We start from the raw sequence: 14796 nt of genomic DNA, 5'->3' as shown, positions 1-14796 counted from the left end.
AATATGTACGCCCCAAATATTTGCATATGCCAGCTCATGTTCAAGGCATTAGACAAGGGCAGGACGTCTGGATCTGCACATCTGAATCATCAGACTAGGTAAGCAAGCAAGGACAATAGCGAAAAATGGCACATGGAGCAATAATAACTGACATGATCCATGATAACATGATATTTTTAGTGATATTTGTAAATTGCCTTTCTAAATGTTTCGTTAGCATGTTGCTAATGTACTGTTAAATGTGGTTAAAGTTACCATCGTTTCTTACTGTATTCACGGAGACAAGACTGTTATTTTCATTATTAAACACTTGCAGTCTGTATAATGCATAAACACAACTTCATTCTTTATAAATCTCTCCAACATTGTGTAATGTTAGCTTTAGCCACAGAGCACAGCCTCAAACACATTCAGAATCAAATGTAAACATCTAAATAATCACTGTACCTACACGATTAGACATGATGCATGACGAACACTTTGTAAAGATCCATTTTGAGAGTTATATTAGCTGTTTGAACTTTGTTTATGCTGTTTAAGGCAGTCATGAGCTTGGGGGCGGGGAGCACGAGAATTTAAAGGGGCCGCGCAGCCTGAATCGGCACATATTTAATGATGCCCCAAAATAGGCAATTAAAAAAATTAATTAAAAAAAATCTATGGGGTATTTTGAGCTAAAACTTCACAGACACATTCAGGGGACACCTTAGACTTATATTACATCTTTTAAAAAGACGTTCTACTTCACCTTTAATGTTTTTGGGAACACTTTACACTTTCTTCTCCTGGTAACTAAAGCCGCATTTACGCTGCATGTCTCAATGGCCAATTCAGATTCTGACAAATGTAAACAGCATCACTGATTATAATGGTTCTACTGTGTTTTGTCGCATCAAGTGTAGACACGGTGTTATGTAATAGCAGTGCCCAGCCCCATGTTCAGATTCCATGTTCTAGATGTATGTGTTAAAACAAACGACTGGAAGTTTAAATACACAGCTTTAACCCACTGTGGTATAACACATTGTTTTACACTATTAATAAAGATGTTGATAGGGAATTAATCCATGATGACATATAATCAACAAGACTTAATCTACTTATTAGATAGACTCTTTATTAGTTGCTGATGTGGCAATCATTGACGAATGGTTTAGTTCTTCATGTATCATACATTAACTCAGGATTATCTGTGCATTATCTAAGCATGAATCGATGCATATTAGTGCCTTTGTATTGTAAAGTGTAACCACACAATCTTTCAGGTGTCACCCCGTTCAGACGAGATGAGCCCACCAAAGCAATGAAACGTCCTTTGATGGCACACTCTGGACTCAACCCTTCTGTGGAAGATTACAGTTTTGACTGTCAACACAAGAACACATTCGGAAGAGATTCCATTTCTAAAACGCTGACGCTTGTCCCCCTCTGGCATCAACAAACCATAGAGGACATGAAGAGAAGAGCTCAAAGAGAACACCAAAAGGCTGCTTGCGTCACATGAATGGGACTGGACTGCAATATACTGGCCTACAGAGCACACAGCCAAGTCCTTAAGGATTACAAGGAACTAGACAGAATGTTACTAGAAGGCTACAGGCAGGTGAGTTTTATCAGGGTGGGAGTTAAACTGTACAGGACAATGGCCCTCCAGGACCGAATTTACCCATCCCTGTTCTATAGTGTCTTAGAATGGCTGCAGCATTAGCTGTGATCTGTGCTGGCAAAATGAGTTGCAATGAGCAAATTATCGAAATTGAGTTATTGTTATTTTCACATTCTCTATTTAAAAACCTTCAAAATAATGTATTATAATTATCTAGCAACCATACCTTAAAGGGTTAGTTCATTCAAAAATTCTGTAATTTATTACTTACCCTCATGACGTTCCACACCCATAAGACCTTCGTTCATCTTTGGAACACAAATTAAGGTATTTTTGTTAAAATCCAATGGCTCAGTGAGGCCTCTATTGCCAGCAAGATAGTTAATACTTTCAAATGCCCAGAAAGCTACTAAAGACATATTTAAACCAGTTCATGTGACTACAGTGGTTCAACCTTAATGTTATGAAGCGACGAGAATACTTTTTGTGCGCCAAAAAAACAAAATGACTTTATTCAACAATATCTAGTGATGGGCGATTTCAAAACACTGCTTCATGAAGCTTCAAAGCTTTACGAATCTTTTGTTTCAAATCATGTATCAAACTGCTAATCACGTGAACTATTGAAATTTAGAAACATTTTGAAACACTTATGACATAATGAAGCCCTGTTTACCGAAATCATGTGACTTTGGCAGTGAACATTAAAATTGAACCACTGTAGTCACATGAACTGGTTTAAATATGTCTTTAGTAGCTTTCTGGGCATTGAAAGTGTTAATTATCTTGCTGTCAATGGAGGCCTCACTGAGCCATCAGATTTTATGAAAAATATCTTAATATGTGTTCTGAAAATAAATGCTGCACCATGATTGCGTCTTCTGTCAGCTCGCTTTCTGATGGGATATTGTTTCATTTCACGTGATAATTTCCAGAACGTGCGTGCATTTGTCCTCTGGGTTTGCCCCCACACATCAGGATTTCTGATCGTAAATATTCACGATCGAGGTGGCTCTGACATTCTTCCGAGCAGATTTAGTCACTCTTAACACACCTCACATCACAGGAAAATCGGAAGATACTCTGTAGAACCATCAAGATAATCAGGATATTACCCAAGATTATCTTGTGGTGTGTACTAGCATAAGATCATTCTGTTTACATCAGCATGAGTTTGAGAATCACATTTCATTGGTTCAGATTCAAGCCATCAAGAATTTTCTAAGAATATTCACAAAGTTGGAATGATGAATTTTACAACAATACCAAACTTGTGCTGAGAGGAAGCGCCAGTCATCCAGATTGAGCAGAGAAAAACTGCATTTTTCATGGACAAAGGAAAGGTACTTGAGTCTCTCAGAAAATGTACAAATAAAGAGGGCTTAATGAACTAATTTTTGTGAAAACCTCAAATTCAAGCAAAATTGACATTTTTCACTTGTTTTGTCTGTAGCTCGAAAATAGCATGTGCACATTCAGACTCATTTTGACAGCACGTGTCACATATCCTAATGACAGTATGTAGTATCTAAGCAAGTTTTTGGTGTTCTTTTGTAATTTATGTAGCCTATATCTTAAAAGCTGTAACATTGTTTTTTCCATGGAAGAAAAAAATGATGTACTGCATGTAATCAGTGTTAGATCCAGGACATCAATGTCATAAAATTGCAATAAAAATCATTTTATTTCTTCTTACATTGACTAATTGCTCACCCCACATATCCAAATGTCTGCCCCAGGATGGCATCCTAACACTGCTCACTCATCCAAACGAACAGAGAGAAGGAAAAGAGTAAAAAGAATAAGAGAAATTAAGGAATCTTGAATGAAAAATAAAAGAGAAGGAAAAGAACAGAGCAAAGAAAGGGAATGAGAAATGAAGATAGAAATGAGGACTAGGGAATTAGAGAGGGAATAAAGCGGAGAGGGGAAAAAAGTTTAGATCTAGAAGAAGAAGGGAAAAGAGAATCAGAAATTAAGACAGAAAAGAGGATAGAAAGTGGGTATAAAGGGAAAGGGGAAAGAAAAAATCAAACTTGAGAAGAAGAAACAGAAAGGGAGGGAGGTAGAGCAAGGAAAAGAGGGCACGTGCCGATGTTGCTCATGTCTGCAGATGAGCAGAGACACCCGAGGGAGGCTAGAGATTCAAGGAAATGTCACACATGAAAAAAAGAGAGCGGTAGAGTGAGAGAGGACTGCGTGGGAGATGAATCCTGCCTCATGTCGTGCCAATGTCAAAATAACCACTGTATTCACAAAACAGCAATTACTGTAATAATAATAATAATAATGCATCAATGTGCAACAGTGATATGCTGATAGCTAACATATTCAAAAGACATGGATGGAAAAGAAACATCATTAATACTTGCAGGCCTCAGCTGGACGCTCTGCGAAATACGCCTTGTGGGATGAGATGTTTGTGGGAGACACTAAAGATCATGTTTTCATGCTTTCTATCATCAGAAGCTGAAAGAGGCTGTGGTTGTCAACCCAAAGCAAAATATGCATTTACTGTATGAAGAATGAGACATTATTTATCATACTGTTTGTTTTAGTCCAACTGTACATCTGAGCCACTGACAGTGAAACATGACTTGCGAATTTCTCAATCAAAAGAACATATTTAGGCTCGAGAATTACAGATGCGTTCAGTGCATTGGCATGGTATTTTAATTAAGTGTACACACACACACACACACACACACACACACACACACACACACACACACACGCGGGACCTAAGGGTACGTGAGGCAACAAGAAGGAAGATCAATAGGGAAGGAGTGATAATGAGGTCTTAGTCAGAGAACTAGAGGGGATGGACTGAGTTATAGAAAAACACACCGTCTTAATTATGTTTTTCAATGGAGCCTTTGTAATGTGAATTCAACTATTTTACAAGCTAGTCTCCTTTAGGCGATGTGGTGCAAGGGAAAAAATTAAAGAAATCCACAAACAAACACACTCTGACTCTGTGCTATGCTTTAAATTACAGTTAGCTAAATTTATACATTTCACAGACACTTTTATACAAAGCAAATTACACTGTGTTCAAGGTCCACAACCAGTTCATGTATTCCCTGTAATGAAAATTTAACAGTTCCCAATACACTGCTGTGAGTAAGACATAGTGCTGCTGCAGAAATAGCATGTAGCAAATTGACAAATAAGGTAAAAAAAAAAACATAATGGAGATATAATTAATTTTGAAGGTTTTTTTTTTTTAAGTGTTAACAATGAGATTATATGATTTTTATAATCAATTAACACTGCTTTTGTCATTTTTTACAAGATGGACAAAATTTGGCACCAAAAGGTCATTCGGTTTAACCAAAATTTCGGTTTTACTGAATGACACTTTTGGTCATACCAAATGACAATATTTTCAAACAATGCTAACAGGCTGATATCTAGCTAGCTAACTAGAAAAAGACAATCAAACATTTTATATTTAGTGCAAGTTTTTAAAACATTACAACATTTTCCATGAATGACCTGATGTTTCAGGACATGCGTATGAGCAAGTGAAAACATGAATTTTTTAAATAGTTAGGAGAGAGGAGTGCTGCGTTCCAATTCGCCTACTTATACTACGCCCTAAAAGTATGTACTCTTTCTGTGAACAAAAAGTACTTACTTTTGAGTGTGTAGCAAAAGAGTAGACAAGCTTTGGGACATACTAACACGTCATACAATCGCGTCAATTCTCTCTGTCGCATCCTGTCACCGTAAACTGGCCTGTCAATCATCTTACTTCCTCCACATTTCATTTAGCTAATTTCCTACCGTATCGGAGAGAAATGCAGCACGTTGATCTGCAGTCGCGGGTCTTTCATGTGGAGAACTGTCCTCATATTTATGCATAATGATGCATTTAAAAGTTAATGGCCATTCGGATCTTTATAAAAGTCCACATTGGTATTTGCAGATGAAAAATAACACGGGTAACATTAAATATATATTTTCTATCAGGTTAAACTGATTATTAGTCACTCAAATCTCTCAGCGTCGATCGCGCGTATCCGCCATGTTTTGTAGTTTTTTAACACTTTTTACTCGTGTTTGTAGTTCTGAACTGAATCCTCGTCCAATGCGCAATGGGTTGTGGGCAATATTAGCCTTTATAGTGTGCACGGATCCACACTTCGAAAATCTACCGGAAATAGTAGACCATCCGGGGACTTTTGGCATACTCTTTTCAACATACTATGCTTTGGGACACACTTATTTTAATCTCACATACTATTTAGGATGGATAGTATGGACATTGGAATGAAGGGTTAGTTACTTTGCTTCATGACCATGTGGTCCTTTGCAGGTATCTGAATGATGTCACATCCTGTCACATGATATTGGTTACTCTGAATTACATCAATGAAATTTATTTTTTCCGGACATTCTTTCTCACAACAAAGCAATGACTTCTACACATAATTCTGATACCAATTTGCACGATGTTGATATATAATGGTATAAAATTATGCCAGAATAAAAAATATATATTACTACAGTTTTGTCATTATCACCAGTTGGAATGCCCTAGTTAGCCATTAGAGGGCACTCCAACACGGACTATTTCTCACCACACTTGGACTTCAATTCCCATAACCCACTTCCTGGACTCATTATCCTCTCACTGCACTCAGCTTTTTTATGTTTGTTCATTAGTGTCTGTCTATTTATACCTGGTTTGTTCTGCTTTTGTTATTGTGGATTCGGTTATGGTCACTGGCTTCTGTTTGTGTTTTCTTTGTTTTATGTGGACTGTTCTGTGGATTTTGACCCTTGCCTGGCTGTGACTACGATTATGGATTACCCAATTAAAACTGCATTTGGATCTAATCCTCTTGTCTCTGTGTCATCCGTGACAAGTTTTAGATATTTTAATCACAAATAAAATGGCTATATTGGCCTTTGAACGGTTAAACTGAATGACCTTTTGACACTTCAAAATCTTTAAAATACCTTGTAGCAAAATATAATTAAAACCTTTTGGATTAAATAATAGAGATCTAGGTGTACTACCTTACATTGACATATATCAATAACCCATAGCAGATTTTTACAGATGGAGCTGGGGAAAGTGGAGGGTTTTAGAGGAACGCTGAAATAGTGAATGTAACCAGCCATTTAAATGTGTGAGCAACAAGCTCATTGGCTGCAGATGTGACATGGACCAATCAGCTTGTGCCAAGCAGTTAACACTATAATTATCATCAGCTTGTTTTAAGACCCATCAGCCTGCGCCATCTAGAGTTTCATGGCAGAACTATGTATTTAATATTCATTTCAACATTTACAATTACATTATTAAAATCATATAAATGTATCATTATTTAATGGACCAGAGCTAACATGAACTAACAATGGACAGTTGTAATTTTATTAATAAAGATGAATACTGTAACAAATAGTTTTTCATTGTTAATGATAGTTAATGCATTAACTAACATTAACAAATGGAATCTTATTGTAAAGTGTTCAACATAAGTTCTGCCCATCTTCACCAGTTCAGTCATCTAGTCAGGAACTACATTTCCCAGCACCCCTCCTGTCCCTCATCCGCACTCACACGCACCTGTTCCCCATTAGTACTCCAAGTCACTTACTAAGGCTGCATCCCACTCCAAGGCTGCGTTCCAGTTCGGTTTTTAAATGCCCTTCCCTCGGTCTCGTTGACTCAGATGTACGTCATTGCTTACGTTGCACGAGTGCCCACTTCTGGTGGAACCTTTGCAATGGGCTGAACTGGAACATCCTAAGCCCTTGATCACTTGGAATCCGCAATGGAGCTGATTTATTATTTATTTTTTCCCCTTACAAATTTGTTTAATACAGCATTCTATATGTATATATGTGTGTTTTAAATGTTTAAAAAAATAATTAATATATCATATAATTGTTTGTGGTAGGGTAAATTAAACGCGATTTGCGCTGACGTCATAATCGTGTTGCATTGTGGGTTATGGAGCTGCCTGAAGTGTACATGTGAAGTAGACTCGCTCCCTCGATTTTCACCGAGTCGCCTGTCCATGTAAACTTCCCTCATCCACTTCACGAAGTGGAACACACTTCAAAATGGCAGCAGGGATTCCCCCGAGGGGAAGTGTGTAGGGAAGTTCGCGAGTGCGTGTCTAAAACTGGAGTGGAACGCAGCCCAAATGTTTATTTCACTCGCTAACTTCCCTCCGTCTAATGGACTCAGATGCGCGTCATTGCTTACTAGTGCCCACTACTGGCAGAACTCATGCATAAGGCTTAAATGGAACACACTAAGCCCATGATCACTTGGAATTCACTATTGAATTGATTTATTATTTAAACCCCTTTTTTGATTATGATAATTATGTTTTATTCACCATTCTACTGCATATGCATATAAGTTTTGCTTGAGCTGTTGAAAAAAAAAAACAAATTAAAAATAATATCAATAGTATAAGTATTATGCGTATAAGTACTACTATATCTCAAAATGATTAATATATTATACAAATAATTTTCAAAATAATTAATATATCATACACTACAGTTAAGTGTGATCTGCTGTGACATCACAATCAGGTTGAATTGTGGGATTTAGAGCTGCTTGAAGTGTACATTGGAGTAGACTCACTCCCTCAGTCAAAATCAAGGGGACAAAATGGTGGCAGGGATTTCCCTGAGGGGAAGTACTTAGGGAAGTTTGCCAGTGTATGTCTAAAAGCGAAGAGGAATGCACCCTAGCTGCATCCCAATTCAGAGGCTGCATCCTTCAAAGGCCACGTTCGAAGGCCGTTTGCATCACAGCGATGTGACGAAGGCTGTCCCAATTTGAAGGCTCCTTCAAATGGGGTCTCCAAATGCATCCTTCATTTTTTGTCATCATCATCATCAGTCACAACCTACACCAAAAAGAAACTCAAGTTATCCACCACCAGCATTCCTTCAAAGACTGTTTAATGTGCCATTTACTCACCTCAATTGTGACATTTTCCAATCTGTTCAATAAACAACTGTTTGGATTGGTCTTATTTAAGCAGAAATGTTTAAAACCCTGGTTTTGCTACAATGGTTGTCTGGGATACATTAGGATATTTATACTACAAATGTGATGTGGTCACAAGGAAAAGCAAAAGCAATTTGATAATAAATTAATTTAATTAACAACCAGTTTTGGGGAAAGTTACTTTTAAAAGTAAATCATTACAATATTGCGTTACTCCCTTAAAAGTAACTAATTGCGTTACTTAGTTACTTTTTATGGACAGTAATGCATTACGTTACTTTTCCGTTACTTTTTCTCATCTGGGCTGTTTGTTTGTTTGTTTTTATAACAACAAAAAAGTTTTATTTTTGGCAAATGTAAAGCCCTTTCACACCAAAAGTGAAATGAATAAGCCTCAGGCTGAAGGAAATGAGAATTCATGCCTGTACAGTAGAGGGCGCAGTTCAAACAAACACACAGAAGAATACAGAAGAATAGAACGCAGGAGAAAAGGTAAATGAGTAAATGTATGCTCACATTTAGTCTAGAACTAGTCTAGAATAACCATCATGTTGACACACAATGCCTCTGCAGTCCTGATTTCTCTCAACATGGGGACAGGAGAGCTGTCAATCAAAAAAATGAGAAAACAAGTACTTGCGTTACTTATTTAATAAGGTAATAAGATAATAAGGTTAATAAGATATTTTGTTGTAAATTTAAAAGTAATGCATTACTAGTTACTTATCTGAGTATCTGATTACGTAACATTGAACATTGATCGTTCAACATCTCTCTGAACATGGCTCATCCAATAGAAAACTACAGTTTGCAAGGATTTATTTGTTTTATAATATGTATATGTATAACTTCAGCTTAAAAAACATTCAACATAGCAAAACTATGCATAAAATAAGTCTTATGATTGTTATATGATGTACTCGTCTTGTAATAAGGGCAACTCACAAGCTTCTTTTTATGACAGTGAGACATAAAAGACGCTGGTTTCACATGGAAATCAAGATGAAAGTAAAGAAATACATGAAAGTTTCTCATAACATTGGAGTTCTCACGATTTGTACTTTGATACAGATATCAAAGAGTTTAAAAGACTCCATGTACCTCTTCAGACAGGCACATTGGGTACTGTGTGCGCTTGCATCATTCTCTGCATGGCTGTGTCCGTACTGCCATTACTAACCACAATGTGATAAGATGTGTCAGTGATTGCATCTGGTCTGTATGTCTCAGCAGGCAGAGAGAGTTTATAGCAGATACCTGTCAGAGAATGTTTGATTCCTGGAACTGCTGTTGTGCGGTGGAAATAAAGATTAAATCGTGTTATATGACAGTTCAGCATTATTGCTTTAGATAATAGGGACCATCCTTCACTTTCAGTTCTTGCTGGCTTTGATTATTTGCTCAAACAAAGAATCAATTTGTGTTGTGAGAGCTGTGATCGCTTTTGGAATAAACAGATGTGAGTGAATCAATATCAACACAGGGCCTTGTGAGAGTCAATTTCTTCTGAAATGAGCAATCTTTCCTCTGACTTAATTCAGTGTGTGAAAGGAGTATGAGCAGACATAGAAAGAACAATCTTTTCCAAACTATTTCCAAGAATTCTGTGCATGTATGAGACTCGTTCTCTTACATGAAAGTTGCACACAGAAAAGTGTCAGGTGAACCATAGTTTGTTGTGATGAACTTCTAGTAGATGCCATACATACATTTCACTCCAGCATTCTGCTTCTATATCTCTTTTCTGCCAATGCTGCTTCAAATGAAACCCAAAACAGTTCAGCACACAAGAACCTATGCATGCTCATGTTTGAGTACATACAGAAACAAGACATCCTCCTTAACAATTTAATATTCGAGGAGAGGAGGGCAAAAATAGGAAGAGACAAGACAAAAAAAAAAGAAAATTTGAATTGAGATGAGATGAGATGAGGATAGAGAAAGTTGAGGAAAAGGCATGAGCAGATGAGAAGAGACAAAGCAAAAAACATTTTTAAAAAAGGATGAGAAATAATGAGATTTTAGATTTTTTTTAGATATTTTATTTTTATTTAAGAGCAGTTTTATTTTAATATTATTTATAGTGTTTAATAATTACATGCTTTTGTCAATTTTATTATTTGTTTGTTTATTAAATGTTACTCAAGATTTAATTTTTTATTTTTAGTTTTGATGAGACAAAAAAGATGAGACAAAAAAAAAGATATCAAAGGAGAGGACACAGAAAACAGAACAAAACAAAACAAAACAAGGCCAAGCACAAAGAAGGCACAAGAAGTTGTGCCAATTAAAGACATATTAAGATGATTTTAGGCAAAATGGCTGAAAAATCATAAATCACTAGTAATACAGTGATGATCAGAATTATTGGCACCCTTGGTAAATATGATCAAAGATGACTATAAATATAAATCTGCATTGTTTATCCTTTTGATCTTTAATTAATAAAATTAGCAAAAATCTAATCTTTCATTGAAGGAAAGGAATTGAAAGTGGGGGGGGAAAAATCACATTATGAAATAAATGTTTTTCTTCAAAACACATTGGCCACAATTATTAGCACCCCTAGAATATTTATGAGTAAAATATCTCTGAAGTATATTCCCATTCATATTTACATTTTTTTAGCACACCAGGGTGATCATGAACATGAAATTGTCCAGCCATGACTTCCTGTTCCACAGGAGTATAAATATGAGGAAACTCAAAGGCCAAATTCCCTTAATCATTTATCACAATGAGTAAAACCAAAGAATATAGTTCTAATGTGCAACAAAAGATTGTTGAGCTTCACAAAATAGAAAGTGGCTGCGAGAAAATAGCTAAAGCATTGAAAATCCCCATTTCCACTATCAGGGCAATTATTAAGAAGTTCCAATCAACTAAACATATTACAAATCTGCCTGGAAGAGGACGTGTGTCTAAATCGCCCTAATGCAAGGTGACGAGGAAAGTTTGAGTGGCCAAAGACTCTCCAAGGATCACAGTTGGAGAATTAGTTGAGTCTTGAGTTTCAGAAAGCCTAAAAAAAAATTGATCAAATAGCAACTACATCCACACAAGTTGTTCAGGAGAGTTTCAAGAAAAATCCTCTGCTCTCATCCAGAAACAATCTCCAGCACATTCAGTTGTCAGACAAGAGTGGAACTTCAAACGGGACCAGCTTCTATGGTCAGATGAAACTAAAAAAAGAGCTTTTTGGCAGCAAACACACCAGATGGGTTTGGTGCACACATGGATAGAAAGTACCTCATGCCCACGGTTAAATATAACACTGGATCTTTAATGTTGTGGGCCTATTTTTCTGCTGGAGGTCCTGGACATCTTGTTCAGATCCATGGTATCATGGATTCTATCAAATACCACAGAATAAAAATTCAAAACCTGACCGCTTCTGCTAGAAATCCAACAATGGGCCATGGTTGGATCTTCCATTAGGACAATGATCCAAAACAAACATCAAAACCAACACAAAAATGTGTCACCGAGCCCAAAATGAAGCTTCTGCCATGACCATCCCAGTCCCCCAACCTGAACCCTAAAGAAAATGAGTGGAGTGAACTGAAGAGAAGAAGCACCAACATGGAGCTGGAATCTGAAGGATCTGAAGAACTCATCAGGCATTATAGAAGAAGAGTGAGAGCTGTTTTCTTGGCAAAAGGAGGTTGCAAAAATTATTGAATAAAAGGGTGCCAATAATTGTGGCCAACGTGTTTTGTAGATAAACATTTATTTCATAATGTGACTTCCCCCCACTTTCAATTCTTTTTCTTCAATGAAAGGTTAGACTTTTGCTAATTTTAAGAATTAAAGATCAAAAGGATAAACATGTCGTGGATAATTTAATGGATAATTATGAGAAAAAAGTTTAGAATTTGTTCTCATAATTTAACGACTTCTTTCTTGTAATTTAATTACTTTATTCTCAACATTTTATCTCGAAATTTAATGACATTTTTCTCATAACTTAACGAATTTGTTCTCATAATCTAACAACCTTTTTTCTCATGATTTAATGAGTTTATTCTCAACATTTTATTTAGACTTTTTTCTCAAAATTTAACAAGTTTTTTCTTGAAATTGAACAACTTTAATCTCGAGATGGTTTTATTTTTTTATTATTGCTTGGCCCTAATCCTCTTCCATAGAAAAAGCCCTTACAGTTCAAAAATTATTAGCATAAACGTGAGTGAAAATTTGGACAGTTTTGGCGCTACAGGGATTGAGTTAGAAACTCCAAAATTGCTATGGTAACAGTTCCGACTGTCCTCTATCTGTGTACCAAATTTTATAACTTTCCCACAAATGGTTCTTTGGGCTGCCATAGACTTCAAGAGCAGAAGAAGAAGAAGAATAGGAACACTGGGGATTACAATAGGTTCTATAGCCCCTTCGCTCGGTGTTTGGCCACTAAAAAGAAGAAGAAACAGCATGAGAAAAGAGAGACAGAGAAAAGAATGGAGCCTTTTCACATTTCCAGAAGCCATCATAGTTATGTAGTGGTGACTGAAATCATTCCATTTTGCCCAAATAGCAAAGGATAAAAATCCATTATAAAGTTTCGATGACTTTCCAAAATAAGAAGAAAAAATAATAATAATAGAGTTCCAGGAAGAGGATGAGGATTCAGGATTGCTGTACCTTCTTTGAGCCATGTGTATATGTACGGTGCAGATTTATATGATACCCACACTGATGCGAATGTTGTTTTAGATGAAACATGCTCCAATGCAAACACATAGGGGAGAATTGTCAAATTTGTGGACAAAATCCCACCATGCTGTGAATCCACACACACATTCACAAAGTGAGAGAGTGTGTATCAGCACAACTCCACACTCTGTGCTTATGTATATTCTCATGTGCCTCACAAAAGGCCAGTATCACCCACACAAGCGTTTCCTTTGACAACCAGAATAAACACCACACATTCTGAGTCCTATGTTTGCCTCCTCCTGAAACGAGGTCATCCACGTGGCATCTCTTCAGCTCAACAGATCAAAGACCTTCTGCTTTGTCTTTGCAACTTCCTTTCTCTCTTTTTTGTTGTTGCTTCTTTTCTCCCCTCTTCTCCTCTCACCTGTTATTCACAAGTCATTTAAACATAAGAGCATCAAAAAGCAGAGAAATGTACTGATCCACTTGCAGGCAAACATCCTTGTCTGAAATGACTGCAAATTAAATTTCATTATCCGCCTACTGCTGTTTCCACTACGTCGATTTCTATCTTCAGTGACTCAAAAGGCTACCATGAATAAACACACAGTCACAGTCAATAAACGGACACAGCTTATTGAAAATCTCACTGAACTAAGGAAGAAATTACACAAAAGCTCAGTGTAAATATCCCTTTAGTAGTGTGAGTACAATAGTTGCAGCAGTTTGCATCACTTCTGTCCTCAGATTTTGCCAGATATGTTCACTGTAACTAGATTGAATGTTAGTGATGCAACGGGCTATTGCTCTGCTACTACTTAAGTGTTAATCAAATGCAGCAAAATTAATCCTAGTTAATGAAGTGTAGTGTAGTACTGAAACCTCTCAACATCAATTAATATATCAAAGAACATGGAGACAGTCAGGTTTTTTTTTTTCCTGTTTTATTTCATTGTCTTTATATCCACTAGTGTTTAAATGTTCACAGTTTTTTAATTATTTGAAAGAAATTACAACACTGAATTCATGAAACAATTCACCATTTTCTCCCATCAATAAACACAATCTCACAACTACACACCAATTTGTACAAACCTCAAACTTCCATGTCAATATTTCAGTCAAAAACATATTCTCTTTTGTCAGAATCAAGATTTGGCCTCAGATGACACACAAAACTTAAAGGTGCCCAAGAATGCTTTTTCACCAGATGTAACATAAGTCTAAGGTGTCTCCTGAATGTGTCTGTGAAGTTTCAGCTCAAAATACCCCATAGATTTTTTTTAATTAATTTTTTTAACTGCCTATTTTGGGGCATCATTAACTATACACTGATTTTGGCAGCGCGCCACCCCTTTAAATGGCGTGCTCCCTGCCACACGAGCTCTCGACTATATTACAGTGCATTTACAAAATTCACACAGCTAATATAACCCTCAATTGGATCTTTACAAGATGTTCGTTATGCATGCTGTATGCATGCTTCGAATTATGTGAGTATAGTATTTAATTTGATGTTTACGTTTGATTCTGTATGAGTTTGAGG

The 14796-nt window shown here is 36.6% G+C and overlaps 1 protein-coding gene across 2 annotated transcripts in view; it reads right to left on the bottom strand.

The window, feature by feature from the left end:
* Window positions 1–4688: 4688 nt before the first annotated feature.
* ormdl3 (ORMDL sphingolipid biosynthesis regulator 3) overlaps window positions 4689–14796 on the bottom strand; it is a 73583-nt gene continuing 63475 nt past the window's right edge. For both annotated transcript variants that reach the window (XM_067370292.1, XM_067370293.1), the window contains 2 exons: window positions 9111–9199; window positions 4689–8490 (listed from right to left, as the gene is read on the bottom strand). In XM_067370292.1, coding sequence (XP_067226393.1) covers window positions 9124–9199 — 76 coding nt within the window. In that variant the 3' untranslated portion in view covers window positions 4689–8490; window positions 9111–9123. The remainder of the gene's footprint in view (window positions 8491–9110; window positions 9200–14796) is intronic.

Source organism: Chanodichthys erythropterus, chromosome 19, assembly GCF_024489055.1.
Source record: "Chanodichthys erythropterus isolate Z2021 chromosome 19, ASM2448905v1, whole genome shotgun sequence".
Taxonomy (NCBI): Eukaryota; Metazoa; Chordata; class Actinopteri; order Cypriniformes; family Xenocyprididae; genus Chanodichthys; species Chanodichthys erythropterus.
This window is presented reverse-complemented; position numbering and strand designations above follow the sequence as displayed.